The following is a 25,298-nucleotide window of genomic DNA, read 5'->3' as shown; positions in this document are numbered from 1 at the left end:
TTCCAGAAACCAGAAGTCCAAGATCAAAGTATTGGTAGGTTTGGTTTCTTCTGAGGCCTCCCACCCTCATTTGCAGATGGCTGCCGTTTTGCTGCCTCTTCACAAGGTAGTCCCTCTGTGTGAGTGCATCCCTAGTATCTCTGTATCTCTAGTATCTCTGTATCTCTAATACTGTATGTCCTAACTGTCTCTTTGTACAAGGACACCCATTAGATTGGATGAAAGCACACACGAGTGGCCTCGTTTTAACAGAACTACCTTGTTAAAGGTCCTACCTTCAAGTACAATCACATCGTGAGGCACTGGGGGTTAAGCTTTCAACGTGTGATTTTTGGGGGACCACAATTCAGTACATAACAATTGGTGACATTAAAGCACAGAGGAAGGAAGGAAGGGGCTTGCCCAACACTTCAGTGACAGGTTCTCCTAGGTCAGGCAAGGTCTGCATTTTGCCCAGCCTTCCTCCTTTGTCGACATGGAGGTCCTATTTACCAAACCTTCGGTTTAATACTTTATGTGACATCCTCCCAATTTTCTTCTTTGGGGGCACCTATGCTCTCCTGGGCAATAGATTTTCTTTCCTCGAGGTTCTGCTCCAGTTTGTTTATGGACGCCACTGGCCTCTGAAGAGGGAGCACGTCCTTACATACACTGTCCACAGTGAGAAGGAAGAGAAGTAATGACAGAGCCCGTGAAGTGAGGATGCTGTCTGTTTACAGTTTGGATTATGTCCCTTGCAACAATTCGTATGTTGAAGATCTAACCTTCAGTACCTCAGAATGTTACTTTATTTGGAAATAGAGTTGCTGCAGTGGTAATTAATTAAGAGGAGGTCATACTGGTGTCCTTATAAAAGGGAGGAAATTTGTACAAGACATGCACAAAGTGAAAATAATGTGAACAGACATAGGGAGAACACAGCCATCTGTAAGCCAAGAAGAGAGGCCTGGAACGGATCCTTCCCTCTCAGCTCTCAGAAGGAACCAACGTTGCTGACACCTTGATTTCAGATGTCTAGCCTCCACAACTGTGAGAAAATACATGCTTGTTGTTTAAGCCACCCAGTTTGTATACTTTATTATGGCAGCCCCAGCAAGCTAATCCACCTTTCACAGAGCTCCCTGCTGCCCTGTCAGTACTAGGGTGGATGTTGCTGTTAGGTGTCAGAGAAAATGGTGTTTTCCACAAGATGTGTGGCTCTGGAACCCAGACAACTCTTGGCACTCCCAACGTCATTGGAACCTTATGTGTGTCCCAAACCTTACCACCTGCCTGGTGGCAGTGGGGTGCTTAGGAGTAGAGGCTCTGGTAACAGACTGCCTCTGTTTGATTCTGGGCTCAGACACTCACTAGCTATATGATCTTATACAACTTTCACTGTGCCTAGTTCCTCAGCTGTAAAAACTGGGATATAGTGCAACCAATCTCAAGGGCTTCTTTTGAAGACTAAATGGGGCAACTTAGTTACAGATTGTGTGACTGTAGCTCACATTGCCAGTATAATAATCTCTCTGGTCCAGATTATGCCTGTGCCGGCACTCTGCGTAGGGGCATGGTGACACAGGACAGGCATCTGAAAGGGAAGAAACAGCCCCTAAACCCCCAAATTGTTTCAGTTGTAATCTGTTTCCACCCAGGATCTGACTCAGGAGACCATTCTGACTTCGGGGCGGGCATGTAAGGTGGCCGATCAGCTAGCCCTAAAGGCCCAGAAGTCCAGGCCGATGGAAGATTTTGCAGCTGGGAAATTGAAACAAAATCTTCCAAACCAGTCTTTAAGCTTCGAGTTGGCATGAGGAAATTGGAAATACATAGATTCCAGTCACCAAGGCTCTGTACCTCCTCTCTAGCCTTGGAATTTGAGGTCTTTACGTGGGACTGCATGCAGAGAGGGTCTTCCCACACTTCTAGAGACTTTGCGACTCCAAAAAAAAAACTTCCTTCTTAACTGCTTTCTCTGCTGCCAAGGTCTTTGCCTTGGGAGGGCAGCCACCACTCTAGCACCAGGTAGACAGTGGTCAGCCACAGTGCATTGCTTTGCTTCCCCCCCTTGCTGGACTTATCCCAGGGCTAAGCCACTGTGAGGCCACAAGGAATACTGCTCACAGAGGAGCCCCTGATAATGTAGATTAGTAACCACTGGGGGTTAGGGCAGGGATCTGCTAATAGGTGCAGGATTTCTCTTTAGGATGATGGAAATGTTATCAAAATAGATTGTGGGAATGATCGCACACAACGCAGCGAGCGCACTGAAAAAAAAAAACTGAATTGTATCTTTTAAAATAGGAAACTTGTGTGAATTATATCTCAATAAAGAATGTAGCAGAAGGGAGTGACTCGTGCAGCAAAGAAAGCCTATATTGTCTTAGAGAATACCTAAATTATCACAGACTGTTGGTAGAAATATGGATGATAAAAGGCACTGCTGTTGAGGGCTCAGGAAGAAGTAAGAAACATGTTTTTGGAAACTGGGAGACAGGGTATTCTTGTCACATCGAGGCAGAAAGCTCAGCTCAACTGTGCCTTGCATTTGTGTGGAAAGTAGAACTTAAAAGGGATGAACCTGAATATTTATTTGAGTAGATTTGCCAGTAACACGTTGAAGCTGTGGCCTGGTTTCTCAGTGGTGCTTATAGCATAATACGAGAATAAAGGGAGAAATTGAGGGATGAGAGCTGTTAAGCAAAAAGGAACCAAGACTTTAAGATGTGGGAAATTCTCAGCCTATTCAGACTGCACAAAATGCTAAAATTAGGAGATTTACTCTCAGGAAAACATGCACTAAGGAGAAAGCCAAGGATATGGCTGGAGAATCTTTTGCTAAAACTTTGAAAGGATGAAAAGATCAGAATATTCGCAGGGCTCAATGAAATTATGCATGTGACTCATGGATCCCCTCGATCTTCTCAGCAGAATCCAGCAGTAGAGATAAGATTATCCGGGAAAGATCTGTCAAGTAACCTCTTGTCCAATGGAGAGAATCCTCAACACATAGAGCAGACCCATGAGGTTTTCAAAGAATGCCATGCCAGCAGAAACACTGCCAACTTGAACTGAAAGTGACAGAGAGAGGATGAAATAAAAGAAGGCTGTTGGACTTCCAAAATTCTACAGGCAAGAAACAGGCCTCTCCTCCTCCAGAGGAACGCAACTCCTCACCAGCAACGGAACAAAGCTGGACGGAGAATGACTTTGACGAGTTGAGAGATGTCAACTGATCAAATGACTTTGATCGCTTCAGACGATCAAACTACTCCGAGCTACAGGAGGAAATTCAAACCAAAGGCAAAGAAGTTGAAAACTTTGAAAAAAATTTAGACGAATGTATAACTAGAATAACCAATACAGAGAAGTGCTTAAAGGAGCTGATGGAGCTGAAAGCCAAGGCTCGAGAACTACGTGAAGAATGCGGAAGCCTCAGCAGCCGATGCGATCAACTGGAAGAAAGGGTATCAGTGATGGAAGATGAAATGAATGAAATGAAGCGAGAAGGGAAGTTTAGAGAAAAAAGAACAAAAGGAAATGAACAAAGCCTCCAAGAAATATGGGACTATGTGAAAAGTCCAAATCTACGTCTGATTGGTGTACCTGAAAGTGACGGGGAGAATGGAAACAAGTTGGAAAACACTCTGCAGGATATTATCCAGGAGAACTTCCCCAATCTAGCAAGGCAGGCCAACATTCAGATTCAGGAAATACAGAGAACGCCACAAAGATACTCCTCGAGAAGAGCAACTCCAAGACACATGATTGTCAGATTCACCAACGTTGAAATGAAGGAAAAAATGTTAAGGGCAGCCAGAGAGAAAGGTCGGGTTACCCACAAAGGGAAGCCCATCAGACTAAGAGCGGATCTCCCGGCAGAAACTCTACAAGCCAGAAGAGAGTGGGGGCCAATATTCAACATTCTTAAGGAAAAGAATTTTCAACCCAGAATGTCATATCCAGCCAAACTAAGCTTCATAAGTAAAGGAGAAATAAAATACTTTACAGACAAGCAAATGCTGAGAGATTTTGTCACCACCAGGCCTGCCCTAACAGAGCTCCTGAAGGAAGCACTGAACATGGAAAGGAACAACTGTTACCAGCCACTGAAAAACCATGCCAAATTGTAAAGACCATCGAGGCTAGGAAGAAACTGCATCAACTAACGAGCAAAATAACCAGCTAACATCATAATGACAGGATCACATTCACACATAACAATATTAACTTTAAATGTAAATGGACTAAATGCTCCAATTAAAAGACACAGACTGGCAAATTGGATAAAGAGTCAAGACCCATCAGTGTGCTGTATTCAGGAAACCCATCTCACGTGCAGAGACACACATAGGCTCAAAATAAAAGGATGGAGGAAGATCTACCAAGCCAATGGAAAACAAAAAAAGGCAGGGGTTGCAATCCTAGTCTCTGATAAAACAGACTTTAAACCAACAAAGATCAAAAGAGACAAAGAAGGCCATTACATAATGGTAAAGGGATCAATTCAACAAGAAGAACTAACTATCCTAAATACATATGCACCCAATACAGGAGCACCCAGATTCATAAAGCAAGTCCTTAGCGACCTACAAAGAGATTTAGACTCCCACACAATAATAATGGGAGAAGTTAACACCCCACTGTCAACATTAGACAGATCAACGAGACAGAAAGTTCACAAGGATACCCAGGAATTGAACTCAGCTCTGCACCAAGCGGACCTAATAGACATCTACAGAACTCTCCACCCCAAATCAACAGAATATACATTTTTTTCAGCACCACACCACACCTATTCCAAAATTGACCACATAGTTGGAAGTAAAGCTCTCCTCAGCAAATGTAAAAGATCAGAAATTACAACAAACTGTCTCTCAGACCACAGTGCAATCAAACTAGACCTCAGGATTAAGAAACTCACTCAAAACCGCTCAACTACGTGGAAACTGAACAACCTGCTCCTGAATGACTACTGGGTACATAACGAAATGAAGGCAGAAATAAAGATGTTCTTTGAAACCAATGAGAACAAAGACACAACATACCAGAATCTCTGGGACACATTCAAAGCAGTGTGTAGAGGCGAATTTATAGCACTAAGTGCCCACAAGAGAAAGCAGGAAAGATCCAAAATTGACACCCTAACATCACAATTAAGAGAACTAGAAAAGCAAGAGCAAACACATTCAAAAGCTAGCAGAAGGCAAGAAATAACTAAAATCAGAGCAGAACTGAAGGAAATAGAGACACAAAAAACCCTTCAAAAAATTAATGAATGCAGGAGCTGGTTTTCTGAAAGGATCAACAAAATTGATAGACCACTAGCAAGACTAATAAGGAAGAAAAGAGAGAAGAATCAAATAGACGCAATAAAAAATGACAAAGGGGATATCACCACCGATCCCACAGAAATACAAACTACCATCAGAGAATACTATAAACACCTCTATGCAAATAAACTAGAAAATCTGGAAGAAATGGATAAATTCCTCGACACATACACCCTCCCAAGACTAAACCGGGAAGAAGTTGACTCTCTGAATAGACCAATAACAGGCTCTGAAATTGTGGCAATAATCAATAGCTTACCAAACAAAAAGAGTCCAGGACCAGATGGATTCACAGCCGAATTCTACCAGAGGTACAAGGAGGAACTGGTACCATTCCTTCTGAAACTATTCCAATCAATAGAAAAAGAGGGAATCCTCCCTAACTCATTTTATGAGGACAGCATCATCCTGATACCAAAGCCAGGCAGAGACACAACCAAAAAAGAGAATTTTAGAACAATATCCTTGATGAACATTGATGCAAAAATCCTCAATAAAATACTGGCAAACCGAATCCAGCAGCACATCAAAAAGCTTATCCACCATGATCAAGTGGGCTTCATCCCTGGGATGCAAGGCTGGTTCAATATACGCAAATTAATAAATGTAATCCAGCATATAAACAGAACCAAAGACAAAAACCACATGATTATCTCAATAGATGCAGAAAAGGCCTTTGACAAAATTCAACAACCCTTCAAGCTAAAAACTCTCCATAAATTAGGTATTGATGGGACGTATTTCAAAATAATAAGAGCTATCTATGACAAACCCAGAGCCAATATCAAACTGAATGGGCAAAAACTGGAAGCATTCCCTTTGAAAACTGGCACAAGACAGGGATGCCCTCTCTCACCACTCCTATTCAACATAGTGTTGGAAGTTCTGGCCAGGGCAATTAGGCAGGAGAAAGAAATAAAGTGTATTCAGTTAGGAAAAGAGGAAGTCAAATTGTCCCTGTTTGCAGATGACATGATTGTATACCTAGAAAACCCCATCGTCTCAGCCCAAAATCTCCTTAAGCTGATAAGCAACTTTAGCAAAGTCTCAGGATACAAAATCAATGTACACAAATCACAAGCATTCTTATACACCAATAACAGACAAACAGAGACCCAAATCATGAGTGAACTCCCATTCACAATTGCTTCAAAGAAGCAATTACAAGGAATCCAACTTACAAGGGACGTGAAGGACCTCTTCAAGGAGAACTACAAGCCACTGCTCAGTGAAATAAAAGAGGATACAAACAAATGGAAGAACATTCCATGCTCATGGGTAGGAAGAATCAATATCATGAAAATGGCCATACCGCCCAAGGTAATTTATAGATTCAATGCCATCCCCATCAAGCTACCAATGACTTTCTTCACAGAATTGGAAAAAACTACTTTAAAGTTCATATGGAACCAAAAAAGAGCCCACATTGCCAAGTCCATCCTAAGCCAAAAGAACAAAGCTGGAGGCATCACGCTACCTGACTTCAAACTATACTACAAGGTTACAGTAACCAAAACAGCATGGTACTGGTACCAAAAAAGAGATATAGATTAATGGAACACAACAGAGCCCTCAGAAATAATGCCACATATCTACAACTATCTGATCTTTGACAAACCTGACAAAAACAAGCAATGGGGAAAGGATTCCCTATTTAATAAATGGTGCTGGGGAAACTGGCTAGCCCTATGCAGAAAGCTGAAACTGGATCCCTTCCTTACACCTCATACAAAAATTAATTCAAGATGGATTAAAGACTTAAATGTTAGACCTAAAACCATAAAAACCCTAGAAGAAAACCTAGGCAATACCATTCAGGACATAGGCATGGGCAAGGACTTCATGTCTAAAACACCAAAAGCAATGGCAACAAAAGCCAAAATTGACAAATGGGATCTAATCAAACTAAAGAGCTTCTGCACAGCAAAAGAAACCACCATCAGAGTGAACAGGCAACCTACAAAATGGGAGAAAATTTTCGCAACCTACTCATCTGACAAAGGGCTAATATCCAGAATCTACAATGAACTCAAACAAATTTACAAGAAAAAAACAAACGACCCCATCAAAAAGTGGGCAAAGGACATGAACAGGCACTTCTCAAAGGAAGACATTTATGCAGCCAAAAAACACATGAAAAAATGCTCACCATCACTGGCCATCAGAGAAATGCAAATCAAAACCACAATGAGATACCATCTCACACCAGTTAGAATGGCGATCATTCAAAAGTCAGGAAACAACAGGTGCTGGAGAGGATGTGGAGAAATAGGAACACTTTTACACTGTTGGTGGGACTGTAAACTAGTTCAACCATTGTGGAAGTCAGTGTGGCGATTCCTCAGGGATCTAGAACTAGAAATACTATTTGACTCAGCCATCCCATTACTGGGTATATACCCAAAAGATTATAAATCATGCTGCTATAAAGACACATGCACACGTATGTTTATTGCGGCACTATTCACAATAGCAAAGACTTGGAACCAACCCAAACGTCCAACAATGATAGACTGGATTAAGAAAATGTGGCACATATACACCATAGAATACTATGCAGCCATAAAAAAGGACGAGTTCATGTCCTTTGTAGGGACATGGATGAAATCGGAAATCATCATTCTCAGTAAACTATCGCAAGAACAAAAAACCAAACACCGCATATTCTCGCTCATAGGTGGGAATTGAACAATGAGAACACATGGACACAGGAAGGGGAGCATCACACTCTGGGGACTGTTGTGGGGTGGGGAAAGGGGGGAGGGATAGCTGTAGGAGATATACCTAACGCTAAATGACGAGTTAATGGGTGCAGGACACCAGCATGGCACATGTATGCATGTGTAACTAACCTGCACATTGTCCACACGTACCCTAAAACTTAAAGTATAATAATAATAATAAAAAAAGTATTCTGCTGCAAACATGTATTACTCTTCAAAACAAAAACAAAAAAAAGATAACTCTGAGGACAGAGCCTGGCTCTGTTCACTTAAAGGGTGGAGCCTCGGGCATAGAGGGCAGAGCCTCTAGCCACGGAGGAATATTCCCAGGCCTTGAAACCTAAATGAGTTTACCTGATTGGATTTCAAGTTGGCTTGGAGCTGGTAACTTTTTGCTTGCTTTCATTTTTTCCCGTTGGGAGGGGGACTGTCTATAACCATTATCCTATGTCCATGTCACTACTGTAATAAAAAAGAGGTAACTTTATTTTCTAGTTCGCAGGGCCACTGATGAAAAGAAATTTTGCCTCAAGAAGGATCATACCCAGAGTCTGTCTCATACCTGGTTTAGATGATTTACAGATGAGATTTTCAACTCGCGTTGGTGTTAAGACTTTTGGGGATATTGAGGTGAGGCAAATATATTTTGCATGTAGAATGAACATGAATTTTGGGGAGTTAGAGGGTAGGCTGTGGTAAGCTAAATAATGGCCTCCAAAGATATCCATGTTGTAGTCTCTGGAACCCCTGACTGCCACCTTATATGGCAAAAGGGACTTTACAAATGTGACTAAGGATCTTGAGGTGGGGAGATTATCCTGCCTGGCCCTAAATGTAAGAGCGTTTCCTTATTAAGAGGGAAGGAGAGGGACATTTCACATAGAAGGAGGCAATGTGATGACTGACACAAGAAGCTATGATGCTGGCTTCGATGATAAAGGAATGGGAGCTCTGGAAGCTCCAGGGAAGAATCCACTGCCTTGCCAAGGAATAAAGAATACAGCTTCAGAAGCTAAAAATGGCAAGGCAATGGATTCTCCCTTAGAGCTTCCAGAGGGAGCCTGGCCCTACTGACTCCCTGATTTTCACCCACTGAAACTGATTTTGGTCTTCGGACAATCAGGATGATAAGAGAACACATGCATGTTATTTTAAGCCACAAAGTTCAGGGGGTAATTTGTTACAACAGCCATAAGAAAAGAAGAAAATAATACAGGAACCTTTAGAGATCATCTAGTCCAGTGGTTTTGAAACAGTCCTCAAAACTCCTTCTTCCAGCTCTACTTCAACTCAAGCTGCCTAGCTTTGATCTCTCTTATTCGTGATCTTCTGGAAAGATTTCGTTTTGTGAAAAATGACTCTATAAAATTGAACAAGAAAATCAGTAATTTAGTCAAGTATAGAATTTTATAGATGAAGACAAAGCCCAAGAAAGTGAAATGATTTTCCCTTACTCACTCAAAGAAGACCAGATAAATAAATATATAAACAAACAAACAAACACCGGTTCTTACCCTCAGTTAGAGCTTTCTGTACAACATTGTTCTAGAACTGGAAAAGTAGACTGGAGATAAATTGTTAAGGAATAATTGAAATAATATATGTAGAGTGCTTAAAAGAGTGCCTGGTGCATACACACTCACAAATATTTGTTATAATTATAATATGTACTTGCATATGCACAGAATATCTTTAGAAGTATGCACAAAAACCTGGATATAGTTTCCTCTAAGTAGGATAAATGAGATACAGGGGTGGGGAAAAAACCGAATTTTCTCTGTACTGCATGTCATTTTTAACCATGTGCATGTTCCACCTATCTATCTAACTGTGCATCCATCCATCCCTAAATGGTGAACAGAATTGAGTGAGCTATCTTTCCTTGTTTAGGATCAGGATTCCCATTTCCTCCATGTAGAAGCACAAGAGAATCAATAAACTCAAAATCTCCAAGAAATCAACACAAGTCAGATTTTAATTATAAAGTATAAAGCAAAGTTTCATTGCAGCCCAAAGTCAGTATCCGTCAACTACTCAGTCATCTTCACAGGGATCACTTCAGAACACACTTGTCTGTAAGATAATCTGGCTCCCAAAATTAATATTTTTTAAAAAAATTGTATTCGTATTGTCTAATCACATTAGAAAATTTAACTAGGCCAGGCTCACTGCCTATTTATTAATTATAAAACATTCATCTGCCATGGTCTCTGTCCTGAGACTATCTAGTCACAAGATTAGAACACTTGAATGATCCATTCCACAGCTTTTCTGTGTGCCTCATCTCCAGCCAAAGTAAAAGTAGCACTCTGTTTACCCAGCTATGTCACCCATCTGGTATCCACCCTCTAGGGAAATCAATCACGTGGTTCCCCGGGGAGTAATGGAACTCCAATCTCATCTGTTGTTTTTCTTGGGCTGAGTAAATTGTACTCAGCTCCTTCCATCCGCCGAAATAATGAGGACATGATTTTTTTCAACCAGTTTGGGTCTATCCCATAAGTAAGTTTCTATTGTCCCCTGTCCATTCTGAATCCAAACCTAGTCCAAATCCAAACCTAAATTTTTTCCTAATTTTCTAGATTGCTGCTTGTCTGCTGCAGTTGGCCTGGGAATGATGGGACGAACCTCTGCAGTCTCTAACAACAAGCCCAAGTCCTTGTGGACCAAGAACATCTATCATTTGTGTTGCCAAGTCAGCTGATATTCATAACTTGGCAGTTGGAGTCCCAGACTAGGAGTGGGAAAAAGCATGGCAGCTGCCCCACGCTTGAATACGCACATCGATTCTGTCAAGAAGAAGGAGATGTTCTAAGCCTAGAGATGTGGCCAGATAAGATTAATTCAGCTGTAGAAATAGGATCGGGGTGAACTTGATATGATACTCACTGACCTAATTGCTTCGGTTTACTGTCATTATCAGAGATTCCAAGCCTGACCCCTAGAATCACTTAAAAGAAAGAAATCCCATGGAAGCTGAGACCTGTCCTTAGCTGAATGCTTGTTGGCACAAAGTTGATATTCACCATATCAACTTTCAACCAATCCCCAGTTTTCATACTGCTTCAAACCAGACACTAGAACGGGAGTTCGCAACTCTTGCTATTGCTGTATCCTTGAAAACTACAGGGAAATGTGGTGCTAGAAATGGAGTTCTATGTCTTCTCTTCATCTGCAATTCAGTGAATTTCTGACTTCCAGAAGCCCTTATAGTCATTCTCTGGATAATCTCACAAAGAGTTTTCAAAGCCCTCAAGGAAATGATTTTTCAATGGAGAAAATAATGCTAGTGACTGTAGGTTAATGAGTTCCCCCCTCCCCCACCAGATTACTTAAAGCTGTACGTCTGCTGCCTGAACCCTGAAGGCCAGGTGGTGGTCTAAGGCCATGCATGGTGCCCAGCTTAGGAGCCGAGGTGTCTGTGAGAACCAAAACATCCCAGAGTGTACTGGGAAACATACCGAGAGAAAGAGTCTCATTGCATACAGAAGGCAAAGAGCCAGAAAATTAGCTTAAAAGCAGCTTGCAGAGGAGTGTCAGGGCAGATCCCCAGAGTTGTCCTGCTGCCACCCAGGAATGCCCTATACGTAAGTCCCAAGAAATTCATCTGCTTATCAAGCCGGACTTGTCCGGGTCATTCTTTGGTCTCTTAGCTCCTTCCCAGTTTTCAGGGGGCATTATTCTATACAGTCCCAGGATTTTCCCTTATCAGTACCTGATGCCCAGATTCGGCTCAGGCAAGCATACTGAAGAATGATCAGCCAATGAAGGGAAAACAGAGGGCCCACTGGATTCTCACTCAGCTAGTTAGGGGATGAGGCTGCAGAACCTGACTTCAGCTAGAACACAGGAGGAACTGAAATTTTCTTGCAGCTCAGAGGTTTATTAGTGAAGGGGATTGGGCCAGTTGGTGCTTACATGCTTGACCCCTGCATCCCTGTGTCCTGGCTATAGCGAGGAAGAGGGCTGACTGTTCGACTAACCACAGGTGATGTCCTCCCAGAAACATGCTGACCTCTCTCTCCTGAGTCCCTGTTGCCATAGCTGGGGTCCAGCACTATCAGTTAGGCTCCACATCTGTTTCTTGTGCTTGAGCTGGATGGATGATGTGTTTTAGGATCTCAGCATAGTATGGGCCAAATACCTGCTGATTATGATGCATCAGATTGAGAAACTTCCAGCCCAGTTCTGCCAACTCCTTTTCAATGAGAATGAGGCCTCCAGGAAAGTGTAGCAGAGACTCCTGCATGCCATGAAGCAAACAGCATTTGAGAAAAAAACGGATCCACTGATCTGTGAGCAGGGAAAAACAATGAAAAGAGGAACGAAGAGGGTACAGAAGAAATTCACAATGCCTTTGCTCTACCTGCTCACCAAAGTTTTGCATTAACCGAGTTATTCACTGACCTCTCTGCTCATTTGGGTAAACCGTATACATGAGATTTTTGTTTGTTTGGGGGAATGGAATGCCATCAACCTCCCAAAGGACAATGCATGATCAAAAGATGCTGAGGTAGTAAATTTCTGGGGGTTCATAAGATTACTTTATGTAGCTGTATGTGAGATCCTAGGGCACGTTTAACTTAACAAGAGGACCGTAGACCCGGTACCTGAAAGTAACAACACATGTTGCCGCCAGTGCACCAAGTTCAGGCCCATACACCCAATCCAGGCTATGATCAGATGGTAAAGTTCAAAACAAGCTGGCCAAGTTCACTGCTTCCACTCCAGCATGGAACATGTCCTACAGCCCAACTCAGCATCACTTCCATGGAGAGGCGTAGGGGCCCAAATGGTAGCTTAAAGCATAGGATAGAGAAAGGGTTCCTCCATATATCTTGGCCGACATTTAGAATATGACCAGGAATGGGCTGGGCGCGGTGGCTCACGTATGTAATCCCAGCACTTTGGGAGTCCGAGGCAGGCGGATCACGAGGTCAGGAGTTCGAGACCAGCCTGGCCAACATGGTGAAACCCCATCTCTACTAAAAATACAAAAAAAATAGCCAGGTATGGTGGCGCGTGCCTGTAGTCCCAGCTACTCGGGAGGCTGAGGCAGTAGAATCGCTTGAACTCAGAAGGTGGAGGTTGCAGTGAGCCTAGATCGTGCCACTGCACTCCAACTTGGGCAACAGAGTGAGACTTTGTCTCAAAAAAAAAAAAAAAAAGAAAAGAAAAGAAAAGAGAAAATACCAGGAATGACTTCATAGGGTTAGTGTGACAATATCCAACACCTGTGAATGACATATCTTGGGTACAGAGCTGTCTTCAAACCATACATGCATTCTCCAAATTGAGAAAGATCTATTTGAACAGTGCACATTATAGACGAGGAAACTAAAGCTAAAAAACTTCCCAAATGATCATGCCTTTTCATTTTTAAATGCTTAGGTAACTCACATTCAGGGTAAGGTCTACCCACCCATGCCCCACATTCTTGCCACTTTTCTGCACGACGACCATGGAGATTCTTACCAACAATGCTACGAATGCAGTTCTCTTTCTTGGTGATGTTCTGGAGTTGGCCTAGAAGAGATGCGGTGTTTTCAGTGCTCAGAGTAGTGAGGCCCATGTCCTTAAGGCCTTGATGGACTTCCTGAGACACCTGTTCACTCACACTCAGCATAGTCTCTTCAGGCCTAGATAATAAGGGATAGAATGCAGAGTGGGCCTGGCAGAGGGGCAAAGCCCGGAGAGCCTCATACCACAAGCCAGGCCTATTCCAGGAAGAATTCTGGCTCTCTGCCACCAGAAGACAGCATTAGCCACTGGGCAGATGAAATACACTCATTGTTACCCGCAAGGTACCACCTGATCCAAACACACAGCACCATATGCCACTTCGATGAAAACAAAGTAAATTGGGCAAGGGTTCAGTTCCATCCTTGGATCTACTCAGCATTCTCCAGTCCCATCGACTGTATTTAAATGTTGTTTTAAGACTCTATTGGATATTTTTCATGGTTTTTCTCCTACCCCACCAATTAAACTGCTAATATATTAAGAGGCTTGGACTTCCTACTCCTCCTTGTACTTTGGTATAATATCCCTGCCCCCACATGCAGTGAATGGTCAATATCACTGACCAACCGATCAACTTCTAGATATACATAGCACAAATCCACTGTCATTCAATCACGTATATAATGACTCGTTTTTAGCAAACACATAAGGAATATTTGTAGCAAACTGGCTTCCACACTCTCCTCTTTGGAAAATAAGTTTTATTTTCTGTATCCCAAACCTCAATACAACTTATCAAAGATACCAAAATCTTTGAAGATCATTTCCAAGGGCCTTTGTGTGGTTTGTGATGAAGAATAAGCAATAATAGTATTGATATTACCTATGTCCCAAATACCACACATTTCCCTCTCTAACAGAGATCTATGAATCTTACCTGGAGATAAATTCCTCAGTTAGGGCCTTGGTGATGCATTTCAGTCTATCCACAAATTCAGGTGATCTGAATAAAACTTCACCAGAGAAGCTTCTGGCCACTAGCAAGACTGAGGCCAGGACAGTTAACTGGTGCAACTGGAATGCCAGTTCCTGGAGCCGGATTCTGTCCATCAGCAGAGTCTGGTGAGGGAGCGAAGGACAGCCCATCAGAAGAGGAGGGTTTGAATGGAGGCACTGAATACCATAGAACAAGGCAATGCCCAAACACACATCCCTACCTCTGGGAATTCTACGTTTTCAAGATCCCAGAGGAGGAGGTTGAGGTAGCCTTGGTATAGCACCATTGTTGGACTGGGGGGCTCTGAATTGTTACCTGCCCCGCTTGGAAGTGAACACGCCATGCTGCAGGAGGAGCTAGGTGAGTCAGGAGAACTCAGACATAGTGTAGTGATGTCTGTGGCTGCTTTGGTTAGCCATTTTGTGGTATAATCGAGGAGATCTACGACGAGAAGGGAATATGCATCTTAAAATTCCAAGGCTTAAAGATGATGGCTCTGAGACATACTCTTGGTCTATAAAGAAGTGATTTTGTAGATCTTTCTATCTTAGAGAAACATTCCTTCTCCCTACCCCTTGCCCAAGGAAGAAACTTTCTATTCAAAAAATAGAAAATAGCCTCTATTGCTATAAGAAGGCAGACCTGAGGTCAAATCTCCCCTCTCCTGCCCTTGAATTTTAAACATACTGGGCTGTTTATCAAGGAGTTCCTGGAATTTAGCTTGTTCATACTGGATGGAATGTTCCTGCAGGTAGGGTCGAAAGCTCTGGATGGTATAGTTCACCATGTCCATTTTCATTAGGCCCAGAACACGGAAGATGCCCCTGCCATAGGGAGAAACAGAACATTTACACTATTAAAGGAAATCTAGTCTGGAAGGGTGGAATCCAAGCAAGGAGCCATAAAAGCAGAGTATTTGAGAGTCAGAAGAAGCCTTAAAAACAAACAGTCCTATTTCAACTTATGAATAATGGTACTGTGGCCAGTGACCCAAGGCCATAGAGTGAGTTGATGGCAAAACTAAGGACAGTTATACCTCCTGACACTTTAACAACCAGATGAGAGCTCTTTTGCCTGTAGTCATTCTGTCACCTTGAAAAAAGGGTAGTCAGTGAAAGGAAAATCACCAAGGTGTTAACAATTATATGTGGGTAGCTGGGATGTGGGTGACTGAATTTCTAACTCATTGAGCAGATCATTTTACTTTTCCGGGTCCTGGTTCTTCTAGCTGTGAAACACGGATAATCCTCTTTCCTGTCCCCTCACAAGGTTTGAGTTGGGACAAACAGGACAACATCTGGGAAAAGGCAATTTGCAATCTATAGGAGAAAGAATTACTGTACCTTAATGTCTTAACAGTATCATGACATAAAGGAGACCCAACTGATCTAAAGATCATCAAAAGGAACCCTGAGAGACTGTCCTTGGAAAATAAAAGCCAATAATCCAGAAAGGAGAAAAGGTGTGTTAGTCAGGTCATCAGTACACAAGAGCTAGATAAGACAGGGGCTATATCCACAGTGGCTGGCTCGGAGTTCTCCGGCACAGTGTCTAAGGCAGATTTGGGGGACAGCACATCTAGACTCTCACCTCAGTAACTGCACTGGATCTCTTATGGTCTCTAGTTTCTGTATCGCTTCATCTCGAACCGGTGCACATAGCAGAGCCATCAAATTGAGAATGTAGTTAGAAAGATGAGGGACATCCAGGGCCCCATGTTCTGCTTCCTGCTTGAGGAGATCTGTGTCCAGAGCTTCTTCTATCTCATTTCTTAGGCGGTTCTGCCATGGTAATAGCAGTGATAGCAAGGTCTGCCCAACAAAGGAAATCAAAGGAGCCAAGTTCTGTTCAGAACCTCAAACTTTCTCCAATGAACTATGCTCTTAGGCCAAAGGCATCCCAGATTATGTCTTCTGGGGGGGGGGGCAGAGAACTGAGTCTCTACGTTTCTTAGAGAGTATTATTTCTTTCTGTCTAGAGGACAATTACCATTCAAGGTTTCACTGGGATCAGTTATAGTAGTAGTCTTTACTATTTTTTAGGTAGAATTAGGTAAAAATATGAATAAAAATAAGAATGTGGTTTTAAATGTGTGGGATATAAGAAATATGAAATACACACCACCACAAGGAGATGAGGCATTCTTAATAAAGGATAAGGATATTTTTAGACTGTTTTACTCCAAAGTGTGAGGATAAAATAGCAAATCTGGAATCTTTAAGGTTCCCCTGAAATAGCCTTTTGACTCAAGCATGCAAGTTCCTTGTGGACAAGGGCTCGCCTATTCATCTCCGGGATTCTGAAACACATAGACCATAGTGGGGTTTCAGTAAGAATTTGTTTAATTGAGTTATATATTGTTATAGTCATCGCCCAATGGTCAAGTTTCATCTTATACAAATAAAATGGAAGCTGCCCCATCCTATCTATTTAAGTAGTAGGTCACGTTAAAAAAAGTATGCTACTTGATATATTAACAGCCATTGACGATCCAAGGTTCTGAGATGCCCAGGAACTTCCCATCCACGAATGGGAGTTGGTTACTCACCTCCTTAACATCTTTTAGAAGTTCAAGGGCACAAGTGAAGTCAGGAGGAGTACTCAATAGCTGTTCTTTCAGATGGTTCCAAAAAGCATTGTACATTGCCTCCGCAAACCTGCCTTCTACACTATAAGAAGGGTTAAATGAGCAGATTGCTCTTTTACCTAGAAAATTGATACAGGATCATAATTTCCCAAACAGCATTTAAAATTATGAAAGACCATTAAATTGACAGGCTAGGAGGACCTATGTTTAGACTTGAGAAGGGCTGAATAAACTGAAGGTAGTCTCAGATGGAAAAGCATTGGCTAAATTCTCTCAGAAGGGTACCTCAAGGTTCCAGAGACACTCTCTTCCTGCAGCAGGAAGAACCATAAACTAGGAGTTGAGACTCTGACTTCTAACCCTAGTTCTGCACCTAGCCTGGATGTGTGACTTAGTTTCCACTGCCATAGACTTAAAACTTTGAACCAGATGCTATTTTTCCTTCAGGCCTGAAATCTAGGAAAGGATTTTACCTCTTGATAATACCTGAAGGTCTTCTGAGACACTTTAAATTCAGCAAGCCCAAAACTGAACTCCTTATCTTCCTTCTTTAAATTTGTTCCTCATGCATACTTAGTTCTGTAACCAGAAATCTGAGACTTTTTCTCTTTAAAAAATATAATAGTAGGCCAGGCGCGGTGGCTCACGCCTGTAATCCCAGCATTTTGGGAGGTCGATGCGGGCGGATCACGAGGTCTGGAGTTTGAGACCATCCTGGCCAACATGGTGAAACCCCGTCTCTACTAAAAACACAAAAATTAGCTGGGCGTGGTGGCGGGTGCCTATAGTCCCAACTACTCCGGAGGTTGAGGCAGGAGAATTGCTTAAACCCGGGAAGCAGAGTTTGCAGTGAGCCAAAATAGTGCCACTGCACTCCAGCCTGGTGACAGAGCGAGACTCGGTCTCAAAAAAAAAAAAAAATATACATATATATATATATATACACACACACGTATATATACACACATATACATACATATATGTGTGTATATATACGTGTGTGTGTATATAATAGTAATGTATGTTTTCTGTTTACAAAAATACAAGTGATTAAAAAATATTTGAAAAAAAATTCAAAGTTTCTCCTCCAACACAACAATCTAACCTGTGAAAGTTCAACTATTATCTATCTGGTGTGTACTGTAGTCCTTCTTAATTCCTTTCCCCTCATATCCTTTATCCACTCAGTCACCCAATTCCAGAGATTTTGCTTCCTAAATATCTCTGGAATCGGCCCCCACCCACTGTCATCTCTTTCCTGAACTATTGCTTTAGTCTATTAAATGGCCACCTTACACCCACAAAACCTTACCCCAACAATGGTACATATTTTTGATAAAAATCAATGAGTTTTCTAAGATACAAATCTGATCATAATAGTATACTCATTTAAAGTTCTTCAGATGCTACCTATCTCTAGCAGTGTACGTGGCCTTTAAGTCCCTTCACAATCCTATTCTGCCACTTCTCCTACCTTAACCTTCTTTCTCCTCCTACATCCTGTGCTCTAACAATCACAGTCCACTTATAATTAATATATAATTGTCTTCCATCCCTCTATGGCTCTGAAATGACATTTCCTCTTCCAGGAGAGTCCCTTCTCCCCTAAACCACCTGAAAAGACTCAATTCAAGTGTTACCTTATTAGGAAAGTCTTCACTGACCTTCCCCAGGTAGCTGAGCACTGCATAGAACTCCACACACTAGATATGAGATAACTTATCACTCTGCACAGTAGCTATTTGACTATCTTCCCTACAGAAGCTTTTTGATGGCAAAGACAGTGACTCACTCAACTATATGTCTTCAGCTTTCAACATTCTGCCTTCCACCTAATAAGTACTCAGTAAATGTTTGTTGAATAAATGTCTTATTATGAGATTTCCCCTAAAAACCGATAACTGTGCTTAGTATAATTTTATAAGCCCAAAGGGAAAACTAACTGTCAATTATCTGTAGATAATGGATAACCCCAAACTCTATTTCAACCTCTTATCCAGTATACATTTTGTATTACTACATTTGAAAAAGCCTGTTAATTTAAAAAACACAGTGAAATCCAAGCCCTAAATAATATTATTCCTCCTGCTTCATCTATCCACCCCCTGAGATCCCTAGCCACTTTAACAGACCTTCATTCTCTTAGTTTCACTTTTTTCTGCACCCCTACCAGGAGAAAAACAAATCTAACTCGGGCCGCAGGGACTATAAAGGCAATGAGGGAGATGCTACGAGACCTGTGTTTTGGTAAAAACTTCCTTCAGGTAACCCATCCTTGGCAACAGACAAAGGAAAATCTAAGAAGTATGAAGATCAAGAGAACCACTGACAAAGCAAGGTGCTTTACGTAACAGAATCCCAGAAGTGGCAAAATAACAGAAGCATTTAAGGTGGGAAATTAGAAATACCATAAAATATAGATTCTGACAAAGAAATCAACCCATTTAACTCTTAATAAACACTAGAAGCATTCAATCCATAAATGCTGGATGATTCTTAATCATATATTGTTATATCAATATAATTAAGAGAAACCAATATAAAGCCTAATTGTAGAAGCACACTATTTATCGATGGGGTTCTAATCTTGATTCACAGAATCTTTATTACACTGATTATGAAGCAGAAGTGTCCCCTGAAATTTCCTACTCCTGAAGAGTGAACAAAACCACTATTAGAAAATCTGCTCATCTCTGCCTGTTTAATCTGCAGATAATTAAAAGTTGAACGGCTAGGAGTTACCTCTTCCAAGTCTGTCTGAAAAGATCTGAAAATCACTCTACGTTTCATTATTAACTAAGATCCTGAAATGAACATTTTGACAATACAGAATGAATACCCCTTTTCCAAGATGCTTGGGACGGGAGTATTTTGGATTACGGATTATTATTGTTATTATTATTATTTGAGACAGGGTCTCACTCTGTCGCCCAGACTGGAGTGCAGTGGCGTGTTCGCGATCTCAGTTCACTGCAACCCCTGCTTCCCAGGCTCAAGGGATCCTCCCACCTCAGCCTCCTGAGTAGCTGGGACTACAGGCATGCACCACCATGCCCGGCTAATTTTTGTATTTTTTGCATAGACAAGGTTTCGCCATGTTGCCCAGGCTGGCCTTGACTTCCTGGACTCAAGCAATCCACCTGCCTCGGCCTCCCAAAGTGTTGGAACTTAACAGTCGTGAGACACTGCGCCTAGCCAGATTACGGATTTCTTGGATCTTGGAATATTTGCAGCATACTTGTATACCGCAATGAGCATTTCCTTTGAGCATCATGTTGGCGCTCAAAATGTTTTGGATTTTGGAGCATCGTGGATTTCAGATTTGGGATGTTCAACCTGTAACTGCATTGGTTTATTACCTGTTTAAATATAATTTGCTGCTTTGACACTTTTAAAGTAATACTTACACTAATTTGTTGGTACTATATAAGACACAACCATTAGATGTATTAATAAGATGCTTCAAGTCTGACCAAAAGTCATTTGTGCTATGTACCTATGCCCCGAAGAGTAAAATGGAAAAAAACTGAATAATCTGTACCTGTTTGGAGGCAAAATGGTCTCTTCCACATAGAAATCTTGGTTTACTACAATTTCATGTGAAATGCTCAGCTTGGAAACTTCATTAACTGTCTCTATCAGATCTGTGACAGAAAAGACATCAGGTCTGCTCTCCGGAAAAAGAAAGAAAAAGCATAGCCATCATCAACAGGGAACCCACACAAAGAGAATTTTTATTTTATTTAGAGATTCACTCTGCCAAGTAAGGCTCCCAAGTTTAGATTCATCAAACGGATCTTACACAGACTTATTCAATCATTTTACCACCAGAAGTTTTCTGAACTCTTTGCTCTTCAGTAACACTGAACATCTCAGAGAAGTCAGGCATGGGAGGAAGAAATTAGTTTTTGAAAAACATAAAACAGTTTTGAAAACCTTCCACTTGAAATGTAAAACCATAAGCAAAACACAGCAAACAATGAATAAGTTGTGATTTGTAAAATTAATGTGTATCTAAAAGTTATTGTGTTCCCACTGTTCTCTTCCTACCTCAGGGGCTACACACAAGATGAAGGCTAAAATCTCCTTATAGATACCACACGAATCTTACTAGATGGCTCTAAAGCTGAATCCTGCTCCTAAAACAGTAGTTTCCAAATCTGGGTATTCAACAGACAACATTTCAAAACAACATGAGTGACAGATAATGATTTGACAATTTTTATTTTTCCACATATGGACATGAAAGCAAACAAGCAAACAATGAAACTACCCTACCATCATCAAAATAATCACTTCATAAAAAGAAAACATATTTTAACACCTCAGAAAGTATAAAGAAAACACAGTCAGCATTAAGAGTACTCTTTTAAATTGAATCAATTTAATATTATTTTAAAAACTCATTACAACATCTTTATTGTTTTATTTCATTCAATATTGGTAAGAACTATGTCCTAGCCCAGCATTCGAATTTGGGAACCAGTGTTCTAAATTCATCATACAGAGTACTTTCAGTAGTAAAACAAAGTATATATAGTAGTCACAATTATTACTTGATATGTAAAATAAAATATGCAATAAAACTATTTTGTAACTCAATTTTAATGTAGTTTCATAACTTGGTCAGAGAGAACGATTTATCCTTAAGATATAATAAAACTCACATATAAGAATCCTAAAGCTCACTCCAAGAAGATGGTCCATTTATGCCCATTTATTTTTCATTTAAAAAACAGTTGATAAGACTTCTGTTGAAAAGTTGGTCCATCAACTGGTATTTCCCTTCTATACTAACTAAAAAGCTACATATGTTAAAATATACCATCTAATTAATTCATTAAGACATCATTTCTTTGAGAGATATTATGAAGTATGAATTGTGCCATTCTGCTTACTAGCAGTGACCCCAAGTGGCCACCAGAGAAACACACGTAATTCAACTTCATATTTTTTCCCGTTTCAGTGTTCAAGAGGTTAGATCAAATTGCTACATCTGGAGAGGTCTGCAGATTAACCTTTGGTTAAATTCACTGGAGATTATTGTAAAAGAACTGCAATTTGAGTTCCTGTGAGGTTGGACTAGTCAAGCCAAAGCTTCAAATGCCTAACATAAGGTGTGAAAAAGACTTAAAGTCCCAATGTTCACATAAAAATGCTATTATTAAAGACCTAAATAATTTTACCCCAGAGCAGTGGTAATTTTTATGTCAACAAAGCACCCCTGGAAAAGGACAGAACACAACTGAAGCAACAGATAATTTGGATCACTTCGATCTGTCCTAGATCTACCATTTGCACTTTACAAAATCAAAATACAAGAATGCTATTTATTTCCCAGGCTTTGAACTGACTAAATCACTCTCGACTATTGTCAAACACAAGTAACTTGCTTTGTCGGTCTCTTTCTCTAAAACCAAAATCTTTTAATTTTACTTACCAATTAGGGGCCTAAGTCCTGCATGTAAAAATTAGAGGGGGCAGAAAGACAAGAGAAAGAATAATCCAAAAGAGGACTAACAGAAGGATTAGTAAGGAAAAATGCAAGGTTGCAAGAGCCTTCTATATCCCTTAAAGGCCCTTAAATCACAGGCTGTCTATTCCTTTAGCCTAATTGCTGTCCATAGAAGTGATGACATGATTCTAGACCTACCAGGAGACTGGTCATCTAAACAGAAACTCTTGCTTTTCTGGCTCTGCCCTGGTGTTTTAGGCTCAGGGGCCCCATTCTCTGCTACACTGGGATCATTCTGGAGCACAGTTTCCTCAGTCTTCGGCATCTTGATGTTATCTGGAATTGGAGAGAAAAGAAGAGGCAAGCTGTGTAAGACCTGACTCTCGCCCAGGGACAAAAAGAAAGAGCGCTCTTCAACTACAATTGTGTGTCCTGGTGACTGAACCCGCTGCCGTCAGTTGAAAGGATTAAGTACCAGGGCTCAAAGGTTCTCAAAGGAACAACTAGGGTCTTCAAACAGGCCTCGAGGGGAAGGGGAATTAGCGGCACTTCCTTTACTGAAATCAAACAAGTTTGGTCTTGGGCAAGCAGAAGAGGAAAACAAGGCCCAGAGATGGACAATTAACTCGCCAGAAGCGGGGCACACTGCACATTACTGACCAAGCTAGGAAAGGAATCTTCCTCGGCTCTGGCTACCTTTCATTGGTCCTGGAATACCTTCTAACTCCTTAGCTACTGCTCCAGACCTTCCTGAAGGGGCTCTGCCGGCCTGGACTCAGGCAGCAGGGTATCCCCCACAGCCCTCGCGACCCTGGTCCCTCACCTCCTCCTCGTCCTCGACTGGCGGCCTCGCCTCTGCGTCTGCTAGCGAAGCCCCTCTGCCTCCCCAACCTGGTCCTGGGAAGTACCACTGTAGCCAGGAAGAGAGGGGAGATCATCAGGGAGGAGTAGGACGGGACCACGGAGATTATGAGGTCCACCTGGAGCGCACCCCTACCTGTGACACAAGATAGGAGAGTCCAAACACGAAAACAAAGGGTGATCCGTTTCCAGGGTAGCGGGGTGGTATCACTTGCCCAGGGTGCCTTGGAAACCAAGACGGCAGGAAAGGCAAGCAGAGCCTCACCATTGGGTGATAAAGGCAGGAGGCTGAGATAGACGTAAGGAGGCTTCATGTCCATACCCTCCCGCCCAGGCTCGGAACCCCTCAGGAGCTTGGAAGTCATCTTCTCAAGCCCTGCTCCTCATGAACGAACTGTTCAAAGCTTTTATCCTTACTGCCCCAGAAACAAAAATAGCATTTAAATAACTATTTAGGGGGAAAAAATAAGCGTTTGTTGTTTATTTGTTTCACTTCATGCTGTTCATACAGCCCCTACAAATGAAGAACCAACAGGGCTACAAAATTCCAGAAGTCTGTTTTGGGTTTTCTTTTATCTTTTGTATAAGTGAATCCTCCACACAAAGTAAGGAGAGACACATGAACTGTTAAACTCTCATTTTACAAATATGCAAATCAAGAATCATTTTAAAGGGCTAGCCACAGAGGCTGTGTGGTAAAGGGGCAAGACCATAAGCCTGAGAGGAATCCTACATTTTGGTTTGAGTTCTTTCAGCTCAATTCTTGGCATGTTCTTCATTGCAATCCAATTGTGAGCTTTGGAGCTCATCTGTAAACTGAGGGCACTGGAACGGACGATCCTAAGGGGCCTCATGTTGCTCACTCTTCAGTCCTAGTCTACTTTGTCACTCCACTGGCCAGTCACCACAGTGATATGAGGACCCCTGGATTGGCCTATTTCCAGCATATATACATTTCCACACTATACTAGTTGATCCCTCTCTTACCCTGACTTAATTTCTTAACACATTAACTTGTTTCTTTTATAAATCAAGACTATACTTTGACCAGATTCTCACCACAATCCTCGCCTTGTTAGTGGCAACAGTACCGTGTGAATATCTTGCACAACATGGGGATTTTGAAGAAGAAAGTTATGGGGAAGAGATCCAAGAACTTTCCAGCCTAGGAAAAATCCACCTTAACTTCTAGGCACAGGAGGATATGAGGGGACTTGGCTAGTAAAGTTAGCGCTTAGCTAAAGAGTTTATTTTACTAATGAATGCTAAATCTGAATTTCCTCCTCATCCTCTCCTAGTATTTCCTTCAGTAATATCAGCTGTGAAACAAATTACTCTCATATCAACCCCAGGATAAATGTTTAAATATATTTTTCTTGATTTGAACATAAAATTATACATTCATAAGGCATATGTTTCACTATACCAGAAGTTCATTTCTCATTAAAAAAATCAGAATTCTATTGTATTTCTTTCTAAGAAAACCTTCCAGAATGACACCAATTCATCTTCTCACAAAACTGCATTGTTAAAAAAAAAAACTCTACCCAGTGATAACCTAAAATTCTATCAGCACTTCATTCAAATAGTGAAATAGTCTTTTGAAGTGTCTCTTAATATTGAAATCCCCTGGGAGAGGTAATGAGGGGAAATAGAAGTGTGGGAAAAATAAAGGGAGAGAACTAGTGGAAAACAGTAAATCACATTTTGCCTAGGGATGGCCCAGATACTGTATTTAATAATACGTATTATCAAGAGTTGTCAAGAACCAACTAGAGGAACAGAGAGAGATGGTGGAATAGAAGGCTATACCTTGTGTACCCCCTGCAGGAACACCAAATTGCAACCACTATCTGCATACAGAAAAGCATCATCATGAGAACCAAAAATCAGGTGA

The 25,298-nt window shown here is 41.4% G+C and overlaps 2 protein-coding genes across 17 annotated transcripts in view; both read right to left on the bottom strand.

Moving 5' to 3' along the window:
- LOC735423 (nuclear RNA export factor 2) overlaps positions 1-9,398 on the bottom strand; it is a 112,374-nt gene extending 102,976 nt beyond the window's left edge. For both annotated transcript variants that reach the window (XM_063804654.1, XM_054677129.1), the window contains exons 1-2: positions 9,259-9,398; positions 8,393-8,500 (exon numbers count right to left, since the gene is read on the bottom strand). Coding sequence is in view for 1 of the 2 variants with exons in the window: in XM_054677129.1 (XP_054533104.1) it covers positions 8,393-8,444 (52 nt within the window). In the remaining variant the exon portion in view is untranslated. The remainder of the gene's footprint in view (positions 1-8,392; positions 8,501-9,258) is intronic.
- LOC107971184 (T-complex protein 11-like X-linked protein 2) lies at positions 9,164-23,443 on the bottom strand. 15 transcript variants are annotated; one of them, XR_010154811.1, is made up of 11 exons: positions 23,364-23,428; positions 22,739-22,876; positions 20,627-20,752; positions 17,047-17,204; positions 16,089-16,309; positions 15,186-15,322; positions 14,719-14,939; positions 14,439-14,620; positions 13,514-13,677; positions 12,183-12,281; positions 9,164-9,398 (listed from the first exon to the last, which is right to left on the bottom strand). XR_010154811.1 is itself a non-coding variant. In XM_054677131.1 (11 exons), the coding sequence occupies exons 2-11, from the start codon at positions 22,863-22,865 to the stop codon at positions 9,354-9,356; spliced, it is 1,470 nt and encodes a 489-aa protein (XP_054533106.1). In that variant the 5' UTR covers positions 22,866-22,876; positions 23,364-23,443; the 3' UTR covers positions 9,164-9,353. The 15 variants fall into 15 exon arrangements, 12 of the variants coding, with proteins under 12 accessions (XP_054533106.1, XP_063660734.1, XP_063660735.1 ...); XR_010154812.1 differs by having other exon boundaries at positions 16,089-16,279; positions 17,047-17,167; positions 23,364-23,403; XM_054677131.1 differs by having other exon boundaries at positions 12,183-12,331; positions 17,047-17,167; positions 20,627-20,729; positions 23,364-23,443.
- Positions 23,444-25,298: the final 1,855 nt, after the last annotated feature.

Source organism: Pan troglodytes, chromosome X, assembly GCF_028858775.2.
Source record: "Pan troglodytes isolate AG18354 chromosome X, NHGRI_mPanTro3-v2.0_pri, whole genome shotgun sequence".
Classification (NCBI taxonomy): domain Eukaryota; kingdom Metazoa; phylum Chordata; class Mammalia; order Primates; family Hominidae; genus Pan; species Pan troglodytes.
Note: the sequence above shows the minus strand (reverse complement) of the source record. Positions and strands in the feature narration are given on the sequence as shown.